General features: G+C 36.0%; 2 protein-coding genes across 3 annotated transcripts in view; one reads left to right on the plus strand and one right to left on the minus strand.

The window, feature by feature from the left end:
* The window catches only part of LOC149779661 (uncharacterized), a 232,750-nt gene that overhangs the window by 132,078 nt on the left and 83,515 nt on the right, over positions 1–17,157 (minus strand). The window lies entirely within an intron of this gene.
* The window catches only part of LOC149779663 (uncharacterized), an 83,504-nt gene that overhangs the window by 29,022 nt on the left and 37,325 nt on the right, over positions 1–17,157 (plus strand). For both annotated transcript variants that reach the window (XM_089940481.1, XM_089940482.1), the window contains 6 exons: positions 1,682–1,888; positions 2,202–2,421; positions 2,821–2,943; positions 5,184–5,290; positions 5,656–5,794; positions 6,200–6,469. In XM_089940481.1, the coding sequence (XP_089796607.1) occupies positions 1,682–1,888; positions 2,202–2,421; positions 2,821–2,943; positions 5,184–5,290; positions 5,656–5,794; positions 6,200–6,469 (1,066 nt within the window). The remainder of the gene's footprint in view (positions 1–1,681; positions 1,889–2,201; positions 2,422–2,820; positions 2,944–5,183; positions 5,291–5,655; positions 5,795–6,199; positions 6,470–17,157) is intronic.

Consider the following 17,157-nt stretch of genomic DNA (forward strand, 5'->3'; position numbering starts at 1 on the left):
ATTTTTTGTTGTAACCGTAGCTAAATCAGTTGTTGGAGTTTTAACTCTACAGCATAAACAATATAAATTCATGTTATAAAATATATGGATATAATTGATTTCTCAGCAACTCGGCGACGAGAGCCAGTTGAACACCACCCTGCATTATCAAATTCCATCAGAATGATTCTCATAGGACCATCTGGATCGGGTAAGACGCAATTATTACTTAATTTGATAATGAGATGGTTGAAATGGGATAAATTGTATTTGGTAGCACCATCCGTTGATGATCAGAGGTGTTATGAAGTATTAAAAAACTTTAACTAAAATGCAAGATTAATAAATGAAGAAAAAAATGATATTATTGATTTTATAACAGATTATGATGAAGCACCGTCCGTAGATGATCTTGATGGGTTTATTAAAATAATTTAGTTGTGTATGATGATGTGATGCTATACAAACAAACAAATCCAGCCAGGATATTTTCTCGTGGGAGACATAAAAATACAGATGTGATCTATGTTACTCAGCGGTATGCAAAATTCCAAAAGTGATCAGAGATAACTGTAATATTTTAGTTGTGTTTAATGGCGTAGACACACATACGCTGCGAAATATTCATCAAACCTGGCGTGGTGGTGACATGGATTATAATAAATTCAGAAATTTCTTTTCACGAGCTCAAGTTGCACACGGATTTATAACGATAAATTTACATGATCCAAGAACAAGATATCGTGTGGGTCTTGATAAAATATTTGGATAAATTAATAGCAGCAGAGGGGGAAGCGACCTCAATAAAGTGTTCACGTGGTAAAATAAACCATTCTACGAACAACAAAAAAAGACAACGACGGTAAAGTAACACCAATTGAGAAATCTTTTGGAAGATTTATTTTTGCGTCAATTTGTGTCGACGCTTTTGATTTAATTTGTGTCGATGCTTTTTTGTTCGTAGGAAGGGTTATTTTTAGTTTTTCGACGCTTTTCGACTTTGGTCTGTTCATCCCTTCTCCTGCTATATATATTAGTGTTTGAGCTCTAGTAAAATAAACATCGTACTATTTAACATTTTATCGATATACGAAAAATGAAACATTGAAATTTTAAATGCAGTTAAGCATTACAACTATAATTTGGATATTCCAAATAGTTTTTTTTCCGGACTGTCACATTTGATAAAATATATCATCAAATTGAAACTTTAAAATAATAATAATAACAATAATAATGAGGACTTTGTATAGCACCTAAACGTTATAAGCTCCAACCGTTTTTCAACAATAGACAACACCTAAGAAAACGCACAAAAAACAAAACATATATAATGATATGTTTACAAAAAAACCACCATGAAATTAGAAAACATAAACATGTTAAAAATATTTCAGATAAGGAAACATTATTAAACCTCTTCGAAAAAACTTTTCCCCTAACTAAAACTTTCCGATCTATCCACCTAAGCTAAATTACGATGATCTACGAAATGTAAGCCATTCCCAAATAAACAAAACATCCTCACAAATAAACAAAACATCCTCACAAAGAAACAAAACATCCTCACAAAGAAGAGAAATGTACATATATCATCTAAGATAATGACACAAAACACGTGCGAGTTTACTTTCCGAAAGATTCAGACATCTAATGTGATTTGATGCTATCAGCGACTCTAAGTTTAGTTTACATTTTGCAGGTGTATCCGATGAGGAAAAGAATTCACGGTAGGTGTCTTCTGTTGATGAACGCCAAATTTCCGAAGAAACTGATACACGACTCTGGCCAAGTGGCAGATACGTACTATAATAAACGAATGGGAACTTATGCGGAATGGCAACATATGAGTCAGCTTTTCCAGCAACTCGGATTTATCGTTGTCAGCAGAGTCAATAAAACAGCGATGGTAAAAAAAAACGAATTAAATTCATCTATCTTCCTCTTACACATGAAAACTCCTTAATCAATGATTTTCTCCTTATCTTTCAAAATTTCATTTTTATTTTTCCTTAACGTCAATTTGTTATCTATATATTATTAACAGTTCGTACAATATGCTAGAAATTAGTATTTATCCATATTTGTCTATATAACTATTCGTCTCAGTATTTTTATGTATGGGTGCACTCATTCAGACAGGCTGGCGGACTCATCTGATCTTTGTCCAACACTTCAGGCTTTGATATTTTTTTTACATGTTTATATCAAATATTTATTAGGAAATGAATGAGAATCTGGAAATGGAACGACATCATTCCTACCATGAAGTTGCAGAATGTTTTGTGTGTGTTATATCTACTTATGGAACTCAACGACACATCTTTGGATCAGATGGGGGAAAGATGACATATAGGTCTATTCTGCAAAAGTTTGATGACTTTCATTGCCCTGCATTGAAAGGAAAGCCAAAGCTGTTTTTCATTCATTCAGCTTCTGGGGGTAAGATGAAAGATTAATATTAATAATAATAATAATAATAATAATGATAATGATAATAATGATGATAAAACACTGTTAAAGAACAAAATGTTTGTTATAGGTAGTTACTGCTTGAATTATACACATCAAACTGTCTGAATATGTTTGAATGAAACCTTTCTATGATTGCAAACAAACCTAGGTGAATTTAATCATTCAACTACATCCACTATTTCACCTGACTTGGTTAAGAAAATCTACCATAATATTTTATGGGCAGCTACAATATGCACATTCTACCGTACTACATCCTTATAATGTTTTAAGGAAGATATAATGAATGTTGTACTCCTATCTTGGCAATGTATACAGTACATATATATGCTGGACAAAAAGTAAAGTGGTATTCCATTTTTAAAGTGCAATATCTCAGCAAGGATCGAAGCGCAAATGTCACTGAGGATGAAGCACAGAGATATCTTGGGTTTGTTCCCTGGATCGAATTGCCACCTGACATGTTTCTACTCCTGCCAAACATACCAGGTATTACTTACATGAAATTTCCGAATGTCATTAACCTGTAAGCATAGCTAAAACTAACGAAACCAAAGCATGCGATTTCCTATCGGGATTCTATTGGTAAGAGAGTCCATTTTATGGATCTTCCTTGAAGTGTTTAAACATCAATAACAGAAAAAGAAAACATAAGTTCATCTTTGTAATTAACACTCGTTTATAAATCGTCACAACACTTTATGGCATTGTTTTGTAACATTCCTGATTTGTTAGGCATCAGATAAATAGGAAAGTACCTTAATATGAATTATGTATTTTTCCCTTTAATCTATATGTTATTTGCATTTGATCCAGTTAGTATGAGCCGATTAATACTTCAAACAAACATAATTTCTATTCTGATGGTCACTAATTAAGTTGTAACACCGGCGGATAATGCGAAAGAAAATGTTATCTGGCTTTTGTTTTTGTTGTTTTTTGTTTGTCTAGAGAACCAACAGTTTCCCTTGGATAGCTTGAAAATGAGGTTTATTTAAAAAATCGACAGTTATTGTTCTTATCGTTTACATACATCATCTAATATTTTTACATCAAATTGAAGATGGAAAAAATTGTGGTCTGTTGTAAGTAACATGTCTTTATGATTGAAGATAAAAATGATAAAGTTTAAGATTGTCATCCTAAAGTATTTTGATCTTTATCCAAGCTCACTAAGAAATAAATTTTACTGACGTGATAACATTATTAAAATGAAAGCGTGCATGCTAGTATATAAAAGTTCATAAAGGTTTTGTTATCTTACAGATTTAAAGAAAACCAAGCACGGTTTATAATGTTTAAATTAATTAAACCTCTTAATAATAATCAATTTTTTCATTGCAATTTGATACTGTATATATATTTATTACACGAATCTTATTCGGAAGAGGTGATGTCACGAAGCAAAAACACACATTTATCAAGAAATCCAATAATATGAAATATTTCTTTTGTTCCCCGATTTTTTTATTATTGGAGTTTGAATGTACGTAATGACGGAATGTACGGAGATTTTTATGTATATGGAGCAAACTTCAAGATTGATTAAAACTCTGCATCATTAACTTTTGGAGATTTCTTTTTCGATGATTCAAATGTTGTTTCATCTCTGAAGTGATATAGTATACAACGTTGGAATACTGGCATTTTGTCCACGTCAAAGAAATAGATTGGGGCCATATCCGTCTGTTCGCCCATCTTGCCATTGTATCGTATGATACTTTTAGAGTGTTATCATCTCCTCTTACAGATTGAAATGCACGATCTTGACAATTTGCATAATTATTACGGATATAACGGATGGTTTAGGCAGTAGATTTATTTATGAAAACCTTTAAAACATTATTTGAATTTTGCCGTTTTCGAGCTACATCCCAATATAATATACTGTTCCTGTAGTTTTTAATACATTGCATTGAAACATTCCAGAATAATGGAAATGCATATGATGTATTATAAATGAATTAAATGCATTTTATTTTTACAAGAAAAATATAATGCGCTGAACATTTACTTTCGTCGGTCCTTCCATCGATAATTTAAGCTTCGGGTTTTGCTGCGTTACCTTGAAACCTTGTTCGGTTGTGGCACTAAGAATAAAAACGTGCATGTATCAATATTCGTATGCTATATAAATTATTAAAAAAATAAGTTTCTAACTTGTTCATATTTAAAGTGTCAATGACATCCTAGCATCCTAGTATAAGTATTTGGCCCTGCTTTGATCAGTTCTTGCGGATATAACGAAGATGTGGTTCACGCATTTCGAAAATTATGATGCTATCAACTTTGAAAAATATATCTTGAAACTTAGGCTTCATAATCTAATGCACCATCTTTCTTTACACCTCACTTTATTCATTACTCTGATCACTCGAACATCGAGCTTGCAGTCATTTCAATCCGTTATGTAAATTTATGATTTGATCCATTTAACCTTTATATACACACATCTATACATAGTCATACTTGTAGCGTGGTCTTTGGGTGTAGGCACCTTTGTCCCATGAAAACATTCCTCAATCAATTTTCTTCAACTTGATCTTATCGTCTTTATATATTTATGCATATATGCATATAGCTGTGTTTCTGAGTTTTTATTTTGAATGTACACAACTTGCAAAAGAAAATAAAATGGGAGGTGGGAGGTACCCATGTGTTATAGATCCATAGTTTCTAGTTACCTTAGAGTTCATTTGGCATTTCTGTTCCATTTGATTATCTCTCAGGTTTCAGGGTATGGAATTTTTCACATGGAGGTGTACTTTGCGAGACAGTTGTTTACATCTTTGAGAGATGGGCCCATACGCATGACATACAGACTTTGATCAATGCGGTATTATATTTCTCTTCCTCTATTCTTGAGCAATCTTCTTCTAAAATGAAATGCGCTAAAGAGAATTGTGCAAGAAAACAAATATGTTTTCTGGAACATTTTTGAAATAATTATATAATTAATGGCAAAATTAAGAAAGGGAACAAACATGTCACTGTACAAAGTTTGAAAGCCATTTGCAATTTGTGGGGAAATCAGAACATTTCACACACTCAGAATGATATAGTAGATTCGTTGATAGTTATTATCAAGCTAATTTCTGGAACAGGATTCTAAGAAGATTAAGTATTTGTTTTCTTTTCTGGAAAAATTATATTCGTACTCTGAAATCAGCTTACTGATGACATATATGTTTCATTTACAAGGTTACAAGACTTGCAAGAAAATGCAAGGATCTAGTATGGTTCAGCATGGGAAGACGCCCCTTCCAAATTCCGACATATTTTTCGACGATGAAAAGAAAACTTTATTTCTTTCCAGGGCAATCTGAAACTAAGGCCATCGGTATTTTCCTTTATACTATTGTTTTAATATAGCAGTAATACTAAAAAGAATAATTATGCACATTTTATCCCTATGCTTGCTATTATTGATTGTAATTATAAATTGTTTCTTTCTGGATGTTGAAGCATTTAGAAATTTAAAGGAACCCGAACCTCTAGACAACACACTGTCCAATTAATAGACAGCAATTTATAACTTCTCATTAAATGAGACTGGACTTGTCTCATAATACGTAATATATAGAGCTAATATACCACCACAAATCCGGAATTTTGCAGTAACTAAAATTATAGTCATCGATGCTTATTCTCTTACAAAAGCTTGATAATACACAACTGAAATAATTATATGGAAATATGCGAAGATTTATTTCAGCTGGAATAGTGTTCTGTTTAATTATTTTAGAGCTACACCCATCTATTCCTGAGGAGATTAGACACATGCCTCCAGATGCTGTTAATTTATATTTAAAAATTCTGGAGACAGGAGTTGAGAGAAGAAACAATATCCGCTTAATGATGGTTGGTTTGTATGCCACTGGAAAGACATGTCTGGCGAGGCGACTGATGGGACAAGGCATTAAAGACGTGGAGAGCACAGATGGAATCGAAATCCACAAAGGAAGGTGCACAGTATCCCTAGAGGATGGGGTATGGTCAACAACGATGAGGTCTGGTAAGCTTGTACTGCATTCTTTCTATTCTAGTAACGACATAATTCAAATACTAGAAAGCAATCTTTAAAAAAACATGGTGTTGAAGATAATTCGTATCACAAAATTGACAATTGAATATAATATAATTATATTTGTTTGCGGAAGGATGGTTGTGTTCTTTATATTAATGTATGCGTAAGAGATCATGGCCTTATTTCATTAATTTGTATCAACTGTTCGTATATCATGCTTTCGTTTTTGTATTCACTGAGAACGAGTGTACATCAAGTCTTACAGTAAGAACCCACTAAAAGTGACCTGTTTGAAACGAAAAGAGATCCTATTGCTCATATGAAGTCAAATGTTTGGTCTCATCATTATAGGGGATAGTCAATGATAACAGTAGTGAATGGGGATGGTATAGGGTCTATGGGACTTATCATTAAAAATACCCTTGGGAACATATAGGGTCTATGTAAATTTAACATGGAGAAAAATCGTGGGAACATATAGGGTCTATGGGAATTAACATGGCCAAAAACCCTGGGACAATATAGGGTCTATGGGAATTAACATGGCCAAAAACCCTGGGACAATATAGGGTCTATGTAAATTTAACATGGCCAAAAACCCTTGGGACTGTATAGGGTCTATGTAAAATTGAAACAGGGAGGGTCTCTATTTTTAAAAAAATAAAAACAAAATAAAAAAGGGGTAGGCAATGGAAAGGCTATCTCTTTTCGAGAAATATGGGGGCCCCGAAAAGGGCCTTTGGGTTTTCTTCTTCTTCTTCTAATTTCTTCTTTTTCTCCACCAAGTTCTTATTTTATCTCCTACACTCTTTTTCTTCTTTTTTTCTCCTCCTCTTCTTTCTTCTCTTCCTCTTCTTTCTTCTCTTCCTCCTCCTCTTCTTTCTTCCTCTTCTCATTTTCTTCTTCTTTTTCAATTTTTTCGTTCCATTTTGTGACGATCGTCGATAAATACCTATGTATCTATAATCAGCTGAAATTCCTATGAAATCCCACTATCTATTTATAGCTGCAACTTGTGGGTTTTTCCTTTGGAAAATCCCACTATCTTTTTATAGCCTCAGCTTGAGTGACGTTCCTGTTTATGAATTCTAGTATATATGTATAGCTACAAAATGTGGAAATCCCCAAGTCGATATTTATAGTCTCGAAATTTCCAGCGTCAGTGACGTCACTGTACTGAACACTAGGGATAAAATATCAACGGTGTTGCAAGTGGCTGACCTGAATACGCGCTACTGTAGGTAGGTAGGTAGAGTGTATCTGATAGGGATAAAATGAGTTTTATACGGACAAACAGAGACCAATAGACACACACAACGTACGCGCGCAGACACACACACACACACACACACACAAACACACAAACACACACACACACACACAACGTACGCGCGCCGACATACTCACACACACACACATACTCTCTCACACACACACACACACAGAAACACACAACGTACGCGCGCAGACATACTCACACACACATAAACACACACACTATAAAATAGATAAAATTAGTAACTACTTACAATATCAACTTCTGTGACGATCGTCGATAAATACCCATGTATCTATAATCAGCTGAAATTCCTATGAAATCCCACTATCTATTTATAGCTCCAACTTGTGGGTTTTTCCTTTGGAAAATCCCACTATCTTTTTATAGCCTCAGCTTGAGTGACGTTCCTGTTTATGAATTCTAGTATATATGTATAGCTACAAAATGTGGAAATCCCCAAGTCGATATTTATAGTCTCGAAATTTCCAGCGTCAGTGACGTCACTGTACTGAACACTAGGGATAAAATATCAACGGTGTTGCAAGTGGCTGACCTGAATACGCGCTACTGCAGGTAGGTAGAGTGTATCTGATAGGGATAAAGTGAGTTTTATACGGACAAACAGAGACCAATAGACACACACAACGTACGCGCGCAGACACACACACACACACACAAACACACACACACAAACACACAAACACACACACACACAACGTACGCGCGCCGACATACTCACACACACACACATACTCTCACACACACACACACACACAGAAACACACAACGTACGCGCGCAGACATACTCACACACACATAAACACACACACTATAAAATAGATAAAATTAGTAACTACTTACAATATCAACTTCTGTGACGATCGTCGATAAATACCTATGTATCTATAATCAGCTGAAATTCCTATGAAATCCCACTATCTATTTATAGCTCCAACTTGTGGGTTTTCCTTTGGAAAATCCCACTATCTTTTTATAGCCTCAGCTTGAGTGACGTTCCTGTTTATGAATTCTAGTATATATGTATAGCTACAAAATGTGGAAATCCCCAAGTCGATATTTATAGTCTCGAAATTTCCAGCGTCAGTGACGTCACTGTACTGAACACTAGGGATAAATATCAACAGTGTTGCAAGTGGCTGACCTGAATGCACGCTACTGCAGGTAGGTAGGTAGAGTGTATCTGATAGGGATAAAGTGAGTTTTATACGGACAGAGACCAATAGACACACACAACGTACGCGCGCAGACACACACACACACACACACACAAACACACAAACACACACACACAACGTACGCGCGCCGACATACTCACACACACACACATACTCTCACACACACACACACACACACACACAGAAACACACAACGTACGCGCGCAGACATACTCACACACACACACATAAACACACACACTATAAAATAGATAAAATTAGTAACTACTTACAATATCAACTTCTGTGACGATCGTCGATAAATACCTATGTATCTATAATCAGCTGAAATTCCTATGAAATCCCACTATCTATTTATAGCTGCAACTTGTGGGTTTTTCCTTTGGAAAATCCCACTATCTTTTTATAGCCTCAGCTTGAGTGACGTTCCTGTTTATGAATTCTAGTATATATGTATAGCTACAAAATGTGGAAATCCCCAAGTCGATATTTATAGTCTCGAAATTTCCAGCGTCAGTGACGTCACTGTACTGAACACTAGGGATAAATATCAATAGTGTTGCAAGTGGCTGACCTGAATGCACGCTACTGCAGGTAGGTAGGTAGAGTGTATCTGATAGGGATAAAGTGAGTTTTATACGGACAAACAGAGACCAATACACACACCCACACAACGTACGCGCGCACACACACACACACACACACACACATACACACATACACACACACACACATACAGAGGGAAGAGAAAAAAACAAACCCCAAATATACTATCAACACAGAAGGGAGATGATACAAACCGCAAATAAACTATCCACACAAACGTACGCGAACGCATACAAACCCCAAATATACTATCAACACAGAAGGGAGATGATACAAACCCCAAATAAACTATCCACACAAACGTACGCGAACGCATACAAACCCCAAATATACTATCAACACAGAGTGAAGAAGTAAAAGTTTTTTGAAAGCACCTAAGCCCTCACCTGCAATGACCAACTCTGCCAAACACCTACACCCCATCCCACCCCACCCCCCACTCCCAACACTACAAAACCCATTTAACCCGTTATTTTATGGCATCAGTGTGTGATTTAGGAAACATCAAGACACAAAATAATGGAGGAATAGACTGACTATTGTTTACCGACTTGCATGCCTAAAGAGCGTGCGTGAAGGAAAACATCCTTCCATTTCAATTCTAACTAAAACATGATCCAGAGGGATAGAGATAGGTGAAAGGGCACAATTTCATAAAGTGTGAGTAGAAAACAAAACACGCCATCCTTATTATACAATGTCAAGACCAAGAGACACGTACGTGTTCTTTCTGGTCTATTCTCTTTTAGAAGGTAGTATGAAATTTCACATCAGGGCCAAAGCATCTGCTCACATTGTCAATTTTTCCATTTCCATGTCTTTACTGGCACAAGTTCTTCATCATCTTCAATTTCTTCTTCTTCTGAATCCCTCTTCTCTGTTTCGTCTTGTTTTTGTTTCTTCTCTTTTCTCGTAGGGCACTCTGAATTCCAGTGTCCTTTCTCCTGACAACGATATTAGGTATCTTGACTTTTGTCTCTCTTTCTTAGACGAAGCAGGTATTCTGGAGACAAATACCCATTTACCTTTGCAGATATAGCAAACTTCATTAGCACTTACACACTTTCGTATGACTCTCATCAAATCAACGATCAAAAGAGTAAGTTTTGTTGCCACTTTCGCATGTGAATTATGCCTTCGAATGACTTTTAGCAAATATTTGACCAGCAGGTCGATCTGTGCTGACTCTTCCATCTTCTTGATCGTTTGAGAGCGGAATGAATACTCTGACGCTAAGACACTCTCCTTATATACAGGGACCTGCTGCGTATGAAACCTAGTCAAATGTAATTTTGCAATAAGATGAAACGATTTCATTGAGGAAGTAAAAAGCAATGATGTACCGTATCGCCTCACACAAAACCTGAAGTGTTAGTTCAAATCCGTGTCAGCGATTTCGAAAACGACATAACTGAGCTTTAATCAATGCTCTCCAATTATGCCACAAAACCACGAGTCCTGATTCACGCCAAAAGAAATTTCGTTCGGTCCATAACAAATAGTATCATATCTGAGAAACGCAAAAAGGAACTTCCAGAAAACTGAGAAAGACGGCTTACACCTACAACGTAAATGTATGAGTTCAAGTAGTGCGTAAAACTTAGTTAAATTAAATTTTTATAGTCAAGACGAAACGATCTCTTTTCGAACAAGAAAGCAGACACCAAGCGACAATGGCAATCCGTGTCACACAACACTTTTCAAAATGTATATTATCAGAGGTTTGTTCTAGCGATCTGCACGGTTAAATTAAATGTTGATGTATTTTGCAATAAGACGGACACAATTTCCATGGGATCGCCCATGGTACGAATGTTCGTGCATTAGTTTAATTTTTAAAAATATTTTTTTTATATAAATCGCCTATAGGATAGACCCAGTAAAGCATGGCCATTCTCGTCACTGTCTGAATAGCTACTCAAGTCAATTCGAAGCGAACGCGGTAAGAAAATAAGTATAGCCAATGAAATGGCTTACAACGGGTGATGCATTGTTTTGTTCTAGGACTGTGTGGCATAATAATCCCTATGTTCTTGCGTTGTTACCATTACAGTGCAGACAGACTGAAATGTGAACTTACAAGCCCTCTTTGTGTGTGTTGTACCATTTCCTCTTACCACATCAAAATACTGAGCGTCACAGTATTGGTTCGCGTTTTCAAACTGACCATTTTTTTATATATCACTTAAACATTTCGACATAAACACTCACACTCACATCGGTAGAGTCAGAACAGACGTGTTACAGTATTGAGGGGCATGTTATCTTTTCGTTTTCAAACTAATAAATTTGGGGCTTGTATGAAGTAAAGAACCGAAAGTACAGTGAAACTCAAGGATGATGACCCAATCTGTCTGTCTATTGATGCGTGTATTTACTTAAGAAGAAATATGACCTCTAAAACACAAAGAGATACGGCAAGCATGATTAGATCAAACACAACGATGTTTTCCTTCACGCCCGTGTAATTTAGAGTTTCAATCGTCTTTGAAGACAAACTTGGTCTCCTTTTGTAGGGCTTGAAATAATAAAAGAAACTGAAAAATCTTAAGCACTTTGCTATAGATAATTTCATCAACAGACTAAACAACATAAATACCGTTACAACAATAGAAAGCCTTAAATCTTCTATCAAAAAGAAATGCATGAAAAAAATTAAAGATTAACGATAACTAACCAATGAAACCGAATTTAACAAAGGCAATGACATGTGAAGAAATGCCTCTCACTTTGGAAAGGTAGACGAATGTACTCTGTCATGCACCATCAACTTGAAAAAAATTATAAACAGAGAGAAACCTGAATTCAAAATTCAGTTGTTTCTTTTTCTTCAAAATTGTTTCGTTTCTTTTTTCTTTTTTTTTGGAACAAATCTAAGCACTGATATAGAGTGGAAAAGGGAAAATGCACATACAAGCTTTGATATTTCTGAAAAAATGAGGGGATATTCCTAACGTTCATAACCACCTATATATGCTTGGACTTGTCTGTGACTTATCCACAAAACAAGATGTACATATTTCTGGTCAAGCTGCAAGTGTGTGCGTGTTTTTGAAAATGGTAAAAATGGGATATACAATTTTCTCGTGACACTTATAAAGTGAAGAGTCTGTGCAAGTGTCAAAAGCCAAAGTCGTATAAGTTTTGTATTTTGTACGGCTTGTAAAGATTTCCACTTTAGAAAATGTGAAGTATCACAAGTTATTATCACAAACAGAAGTGGAACATAGGGGCTTGCAAGAAAGAAAATAACCCAGACAGTTGGTGTCATCAAGAGTGCTAGAGACGGTACCCGAACTTGCTTGCTTGCTTACTTGAATTAAAGTGATTTTCGCTCTAATGGAGCATGTATCACTGGTTTAATAACGCACCGCGTGATTTTTAATTACTCCTGGGGAAGGAAAGAGAGCCTCATCCCCCCAGGCTTTTATGTACTCACAGACTACTTTTAAATTTAGCCAATCAGGTGTAGGACTAACTAGTCCTTAACAACCTGACTGAAAGGCTTTAAACATGAGTGGGAATTGTCTCACCACACACTCATTTTTCTGTCCGAGCGTGGTAAAGGAGGAAAAAGGTGCTCAGCAAGACAGCCATGGATGTTAAGTACTCACCAAAACGCTAGCCCGTACTTATTTCAAATCTAGTCGTGTCACCAAAAAAGACGACGTGTACGACATCAAAGGCATTGTCAAACGCAGAATACCTCAGTGCTAACTGGCTAGGTCTGCATTTCTTGCTCCCGCTGCTGTTGCGTATATTTCTTCCCTCCACACCGAGTTCTGGGCCTAATTCTTTAAATTTCGTTGTACCCGAACTTATATTATCCATATTATCACCAACAAAAAAAAAAACAAAAAAAAAAAAAAAAACGCACAGACCTAAAAGAAACACTCACTCACTTTTTACAGAACATTACTATTTTTAAAATTTTGATAAGCGACGGAAACGAACAACTTAGAGTCACACTTTCTAACCAAGATAAAGAAATCATGTGCTGATAGACTCACTTCTGTATTTTTTCTTCTAACTGACTAACATATCATAGGCAATGGAATGTTATTTCTTTTCGAGAGTACGGGGTAGCCCTAAAATTTTTTTGGGGAACTTGAAGCGATCGCCATAGCCATAGCTTCAAGTTCCCCAAAAAATTTTTAGGGCTACCCCGTACTCTCGAAAAGAAATAACATTCCATTGCCTATGATATGTTAGTCAGTTAGAAGAAAAAATACAGAAGTGAGTCTATCAGCACATGATTTCTTTATCTTGGTTAGAAAGTGTGACTCTAAGTTGTTCGTTTCCGTCGCTTATCAAAATTTTAAAAATAGTAATGTTCTGTAAAATGTGAGTGAGTGTTTCTTTTAGGTCTGTGCGTTTTTTTTTTTTTTTTTTTTTTTTTTTTTGTTGGTGATAATATGGATAATATAAGTTCGGGTACAACGAAATTTAAAGAATTAGGCCCAGAACTCGGTGTGGAGGGAAGAAATATACGCAACAGCAGCGGGAGCAAGAAATGCAGACCTAGCCAGTTAGCACTGAGGTATTCTGCGTTTGACAATGCCTTTGATGTCGTACACGTCGTCTTTTTTGGTGACACGACTAGATTTGAAATAAGTACGGGCTAGCGTTTTGGTGAGTACTTAACATCCATGGCTGTCTTGCTGAGCACCTTTTTCCTCCTTTACCACGCTCGGACAGAAAAATGAGTGTGTGGTGAGACAATTCCCACTCATGTTTAAAGCCTTTCAGTCAGGTTGTTAAGGACTAGTTAGTCCTACACCTGATTGGCTAAATTTAAAAGTAGTCTGTGAGTACATAAAAGCCTGGGGGGATGAGGCTCTCTTTCCTTCCCCAGGAGTAATTAAAAATCACGCGGTGCGTTATTAAACCAGTGATACATGCTCCATTAGAGCGAAAATCACTTTAATTCAAGTAAGCAAGCAAGCAAGTTCGGGTACCGTCTCTAGCACTCTTGATGACACCAACTGTCTGGGTTATTTTCTTTCTTGCAAGCCCCTATGTTCCACTTCTGTTTGTGATAATAACTTGTGATACTTCACATTTTCTAAAGTGGAAATCTTTACAAGCCGTACAAAATACAAAACTTATATGACTTTGGCTTTTGACACTTGCACAGACTCTTCACTTTATAAGTGTCACGAGAAAATTGTATATCCCATTTTTACCATTTTCAAAAACACGCACACACTTGCAGCTTGACCAGAAATATGTACATCTTGTTTTGTGGATAAGTCACAGACAAGTCCAAGCATATATAGGTGGTTATGAACGTTAGGAATATCCCCTCATTTTTTCAGAAATATCAAAGCTTGTATGTGCATTTTCCCTTTTCCACTCTATATTAGTGCTTAGATTTGTTCCAAAAAAAAAGAAAAAAGAAACGAAACAATTTTGAAGAAAAAGAAACAACTGAATTTTGAATTCAGGTTTCTCTCTGTTTATAATTTTTTTCAAGTTGATGGTGCATGACAGAGTACATTCGTCTACCTTTCCAAAGTGAGAGGCATTTCTTCACATGTCATTGCCTTTGTTAAATTCGGTTTCATTGGTTAGTTATCGTTAATCTTTAATTTTTTTCATGCATTTCTTTTTGATAGAAGATTTAAGGCTTTCTATTGTTGTAACGGTATTTATGTTGTTTAGTCTGTTGATGAAATTATCTATAGCAAAGTGCTTAAGATTTTTCAGGTTCTTTTATTATTTCAAGCCCTACAAAAGGAGACCAAGTTTGTCTTCAAAGACGATTGAAACTCTAAATTACACGGGCGTGAAGGAAAACATCGTTGTGTTTGATCTAATCATACTTGCCGTATCTCTTTGTGTTTTAGAGGTCATATTTCTTCTTAAGTAAATACACGCATCAATAGACAGACAGATTGGGTCATCATCCTTGAGTTTCACTGTACTTTCGGTTCTTTACTTCATACAAGCCCCAAATTTATTAGTTTGAAAACGAAAAGATGACATGCCCCTCAATACTGTAACACGTCTGTTCTGACTCTACCGATGTGAGTGTGAGTGTTTATGTCGAAATGTTTAAGTGAGATATAAAAAAAATGGTCAGTTTGAAAACGCGAACCAATACTGTGACGCTCAGTATTTTGATGTGGTAAGAGGAAATGGTACAACACACACAAAGAGGGCTTGTAAGTTCACATTTCAGTCTGTCTGCACTGTAATGGTAACAACGCAAGAACATAGGGATTATTATGCCACACAGTCCTAGAACAAAACAATGCATCACCCGTTGTAAGCCATTTCATTGGCTATACTTATTTTCTTACCGCGTTCGCTTCGAATTGACTTGAGTAGCTATTCAGACAGTGACGAGAATGGCCATGCTTTACTGGGTCTATCCTATAGGCGATTTATATAAAAAAAATATTTTTAAAAATTAAACTAATGCACGAACATTCGTACCATGGGCGATCCCATGGAAATTGTGTCCGTCTTATTGCAAAATACATCAACATTTAATTTAACCGTGCAGATCGCTAGAACAAACCTCTGATAATATACATTTTGAAAAGTGTTGTGTGACACGGATTGCCATTGTCGCTTGGTGTCTGCTTTCTTGTTCGAAAAGAGATCGTTTCGTCTTGACTATAAAAATTTAATTTAACTAAGTTTTACGCACTACTTGAACTCATACATTTACGTTGTAGGTGTAAGCCGTCTTTCTCAGTTTTCTGGAAGTTCCTTTTTGCGTTTCTCAGATATGATACTATTTGTTATGGACCGAACGAAATTTCTTTTGGCGTGAATCAGGACTCGTGGTTTTGTGGCATAATTGGAGAGCATTGATTAAAGCTCAGTTATGTCGTCTTCGAAATCGCTGACACGGATTTGAACTAACACTTCAGGTTTTGTGTGAGGCGATACGGTACATCATTGCTTTTTACTTCCTCAATGAAATCGTTTCATCTTATTGCAAAATTACATTTGACTAGGTTTCATACGCAGCAGGTCCCTGTATATAAGGAGAGTGTCTTAGCGTCAGAGTATTCATTCCGCTCTCAAACGATCAAGAAGATGGAAGAGTCAGCACAGATCGACCTGCTGGTCAAATGTTTGCTAAAAGTCATACGAAAGCATAATTCACATGCGAAAGTGGCAACAAAACTTACTCTTTTGATCGTTGATTTGATGAGAGTCATACGAAAGTGTGTAAGTGCTAATGAAGTTTGCTATATCTGCAAAGGTAAATGGGTATTTGTCTCCAGAATACCTGCTTCGTCTAAGAAAGAGAGACAAAAGTCAAGATACCTAATATCGTTGTCAGGAGAAAGGACACTGGAATTCAGAGTGCCCTACGAGAAAAGAGAAGAAACAAAAACAAGACGAAACAGAGAAGAGGGATTCAGAAGAAGAAGAAATTGAAGATGATGAAGAACTTGTGCCAGTAAAGACATGGAAATGGAAAAATTGACAATGTGAGCAGATGCGTTGGCCCTGATGTGAAATTTCATACTACCTTCTAAAAGAGAATAGACCAGAAAGAACACGTACGTGTCTCTTGGTCTTGACATTGTATAATAAGGATGGCGTGTTTTGTTTTCTACTCACACTTTATG

Source organism: Sinohyriopsis cumingii, chromosome 17, assembly GCF_028554795.1.
Source record: "Sinohyriopsis cumingii isolate HCF-2022 chromosome 17, ASM2855479v2, whole genome shotgun sequence".
Taxonomy (NCBI): domain Eukaryota; kingdom Metazoa; phylum Mollusca; class Bivalvia; order Unionida; family Unionidae; genus Sinohyriopsis; species Sinohyriopsis cumingii.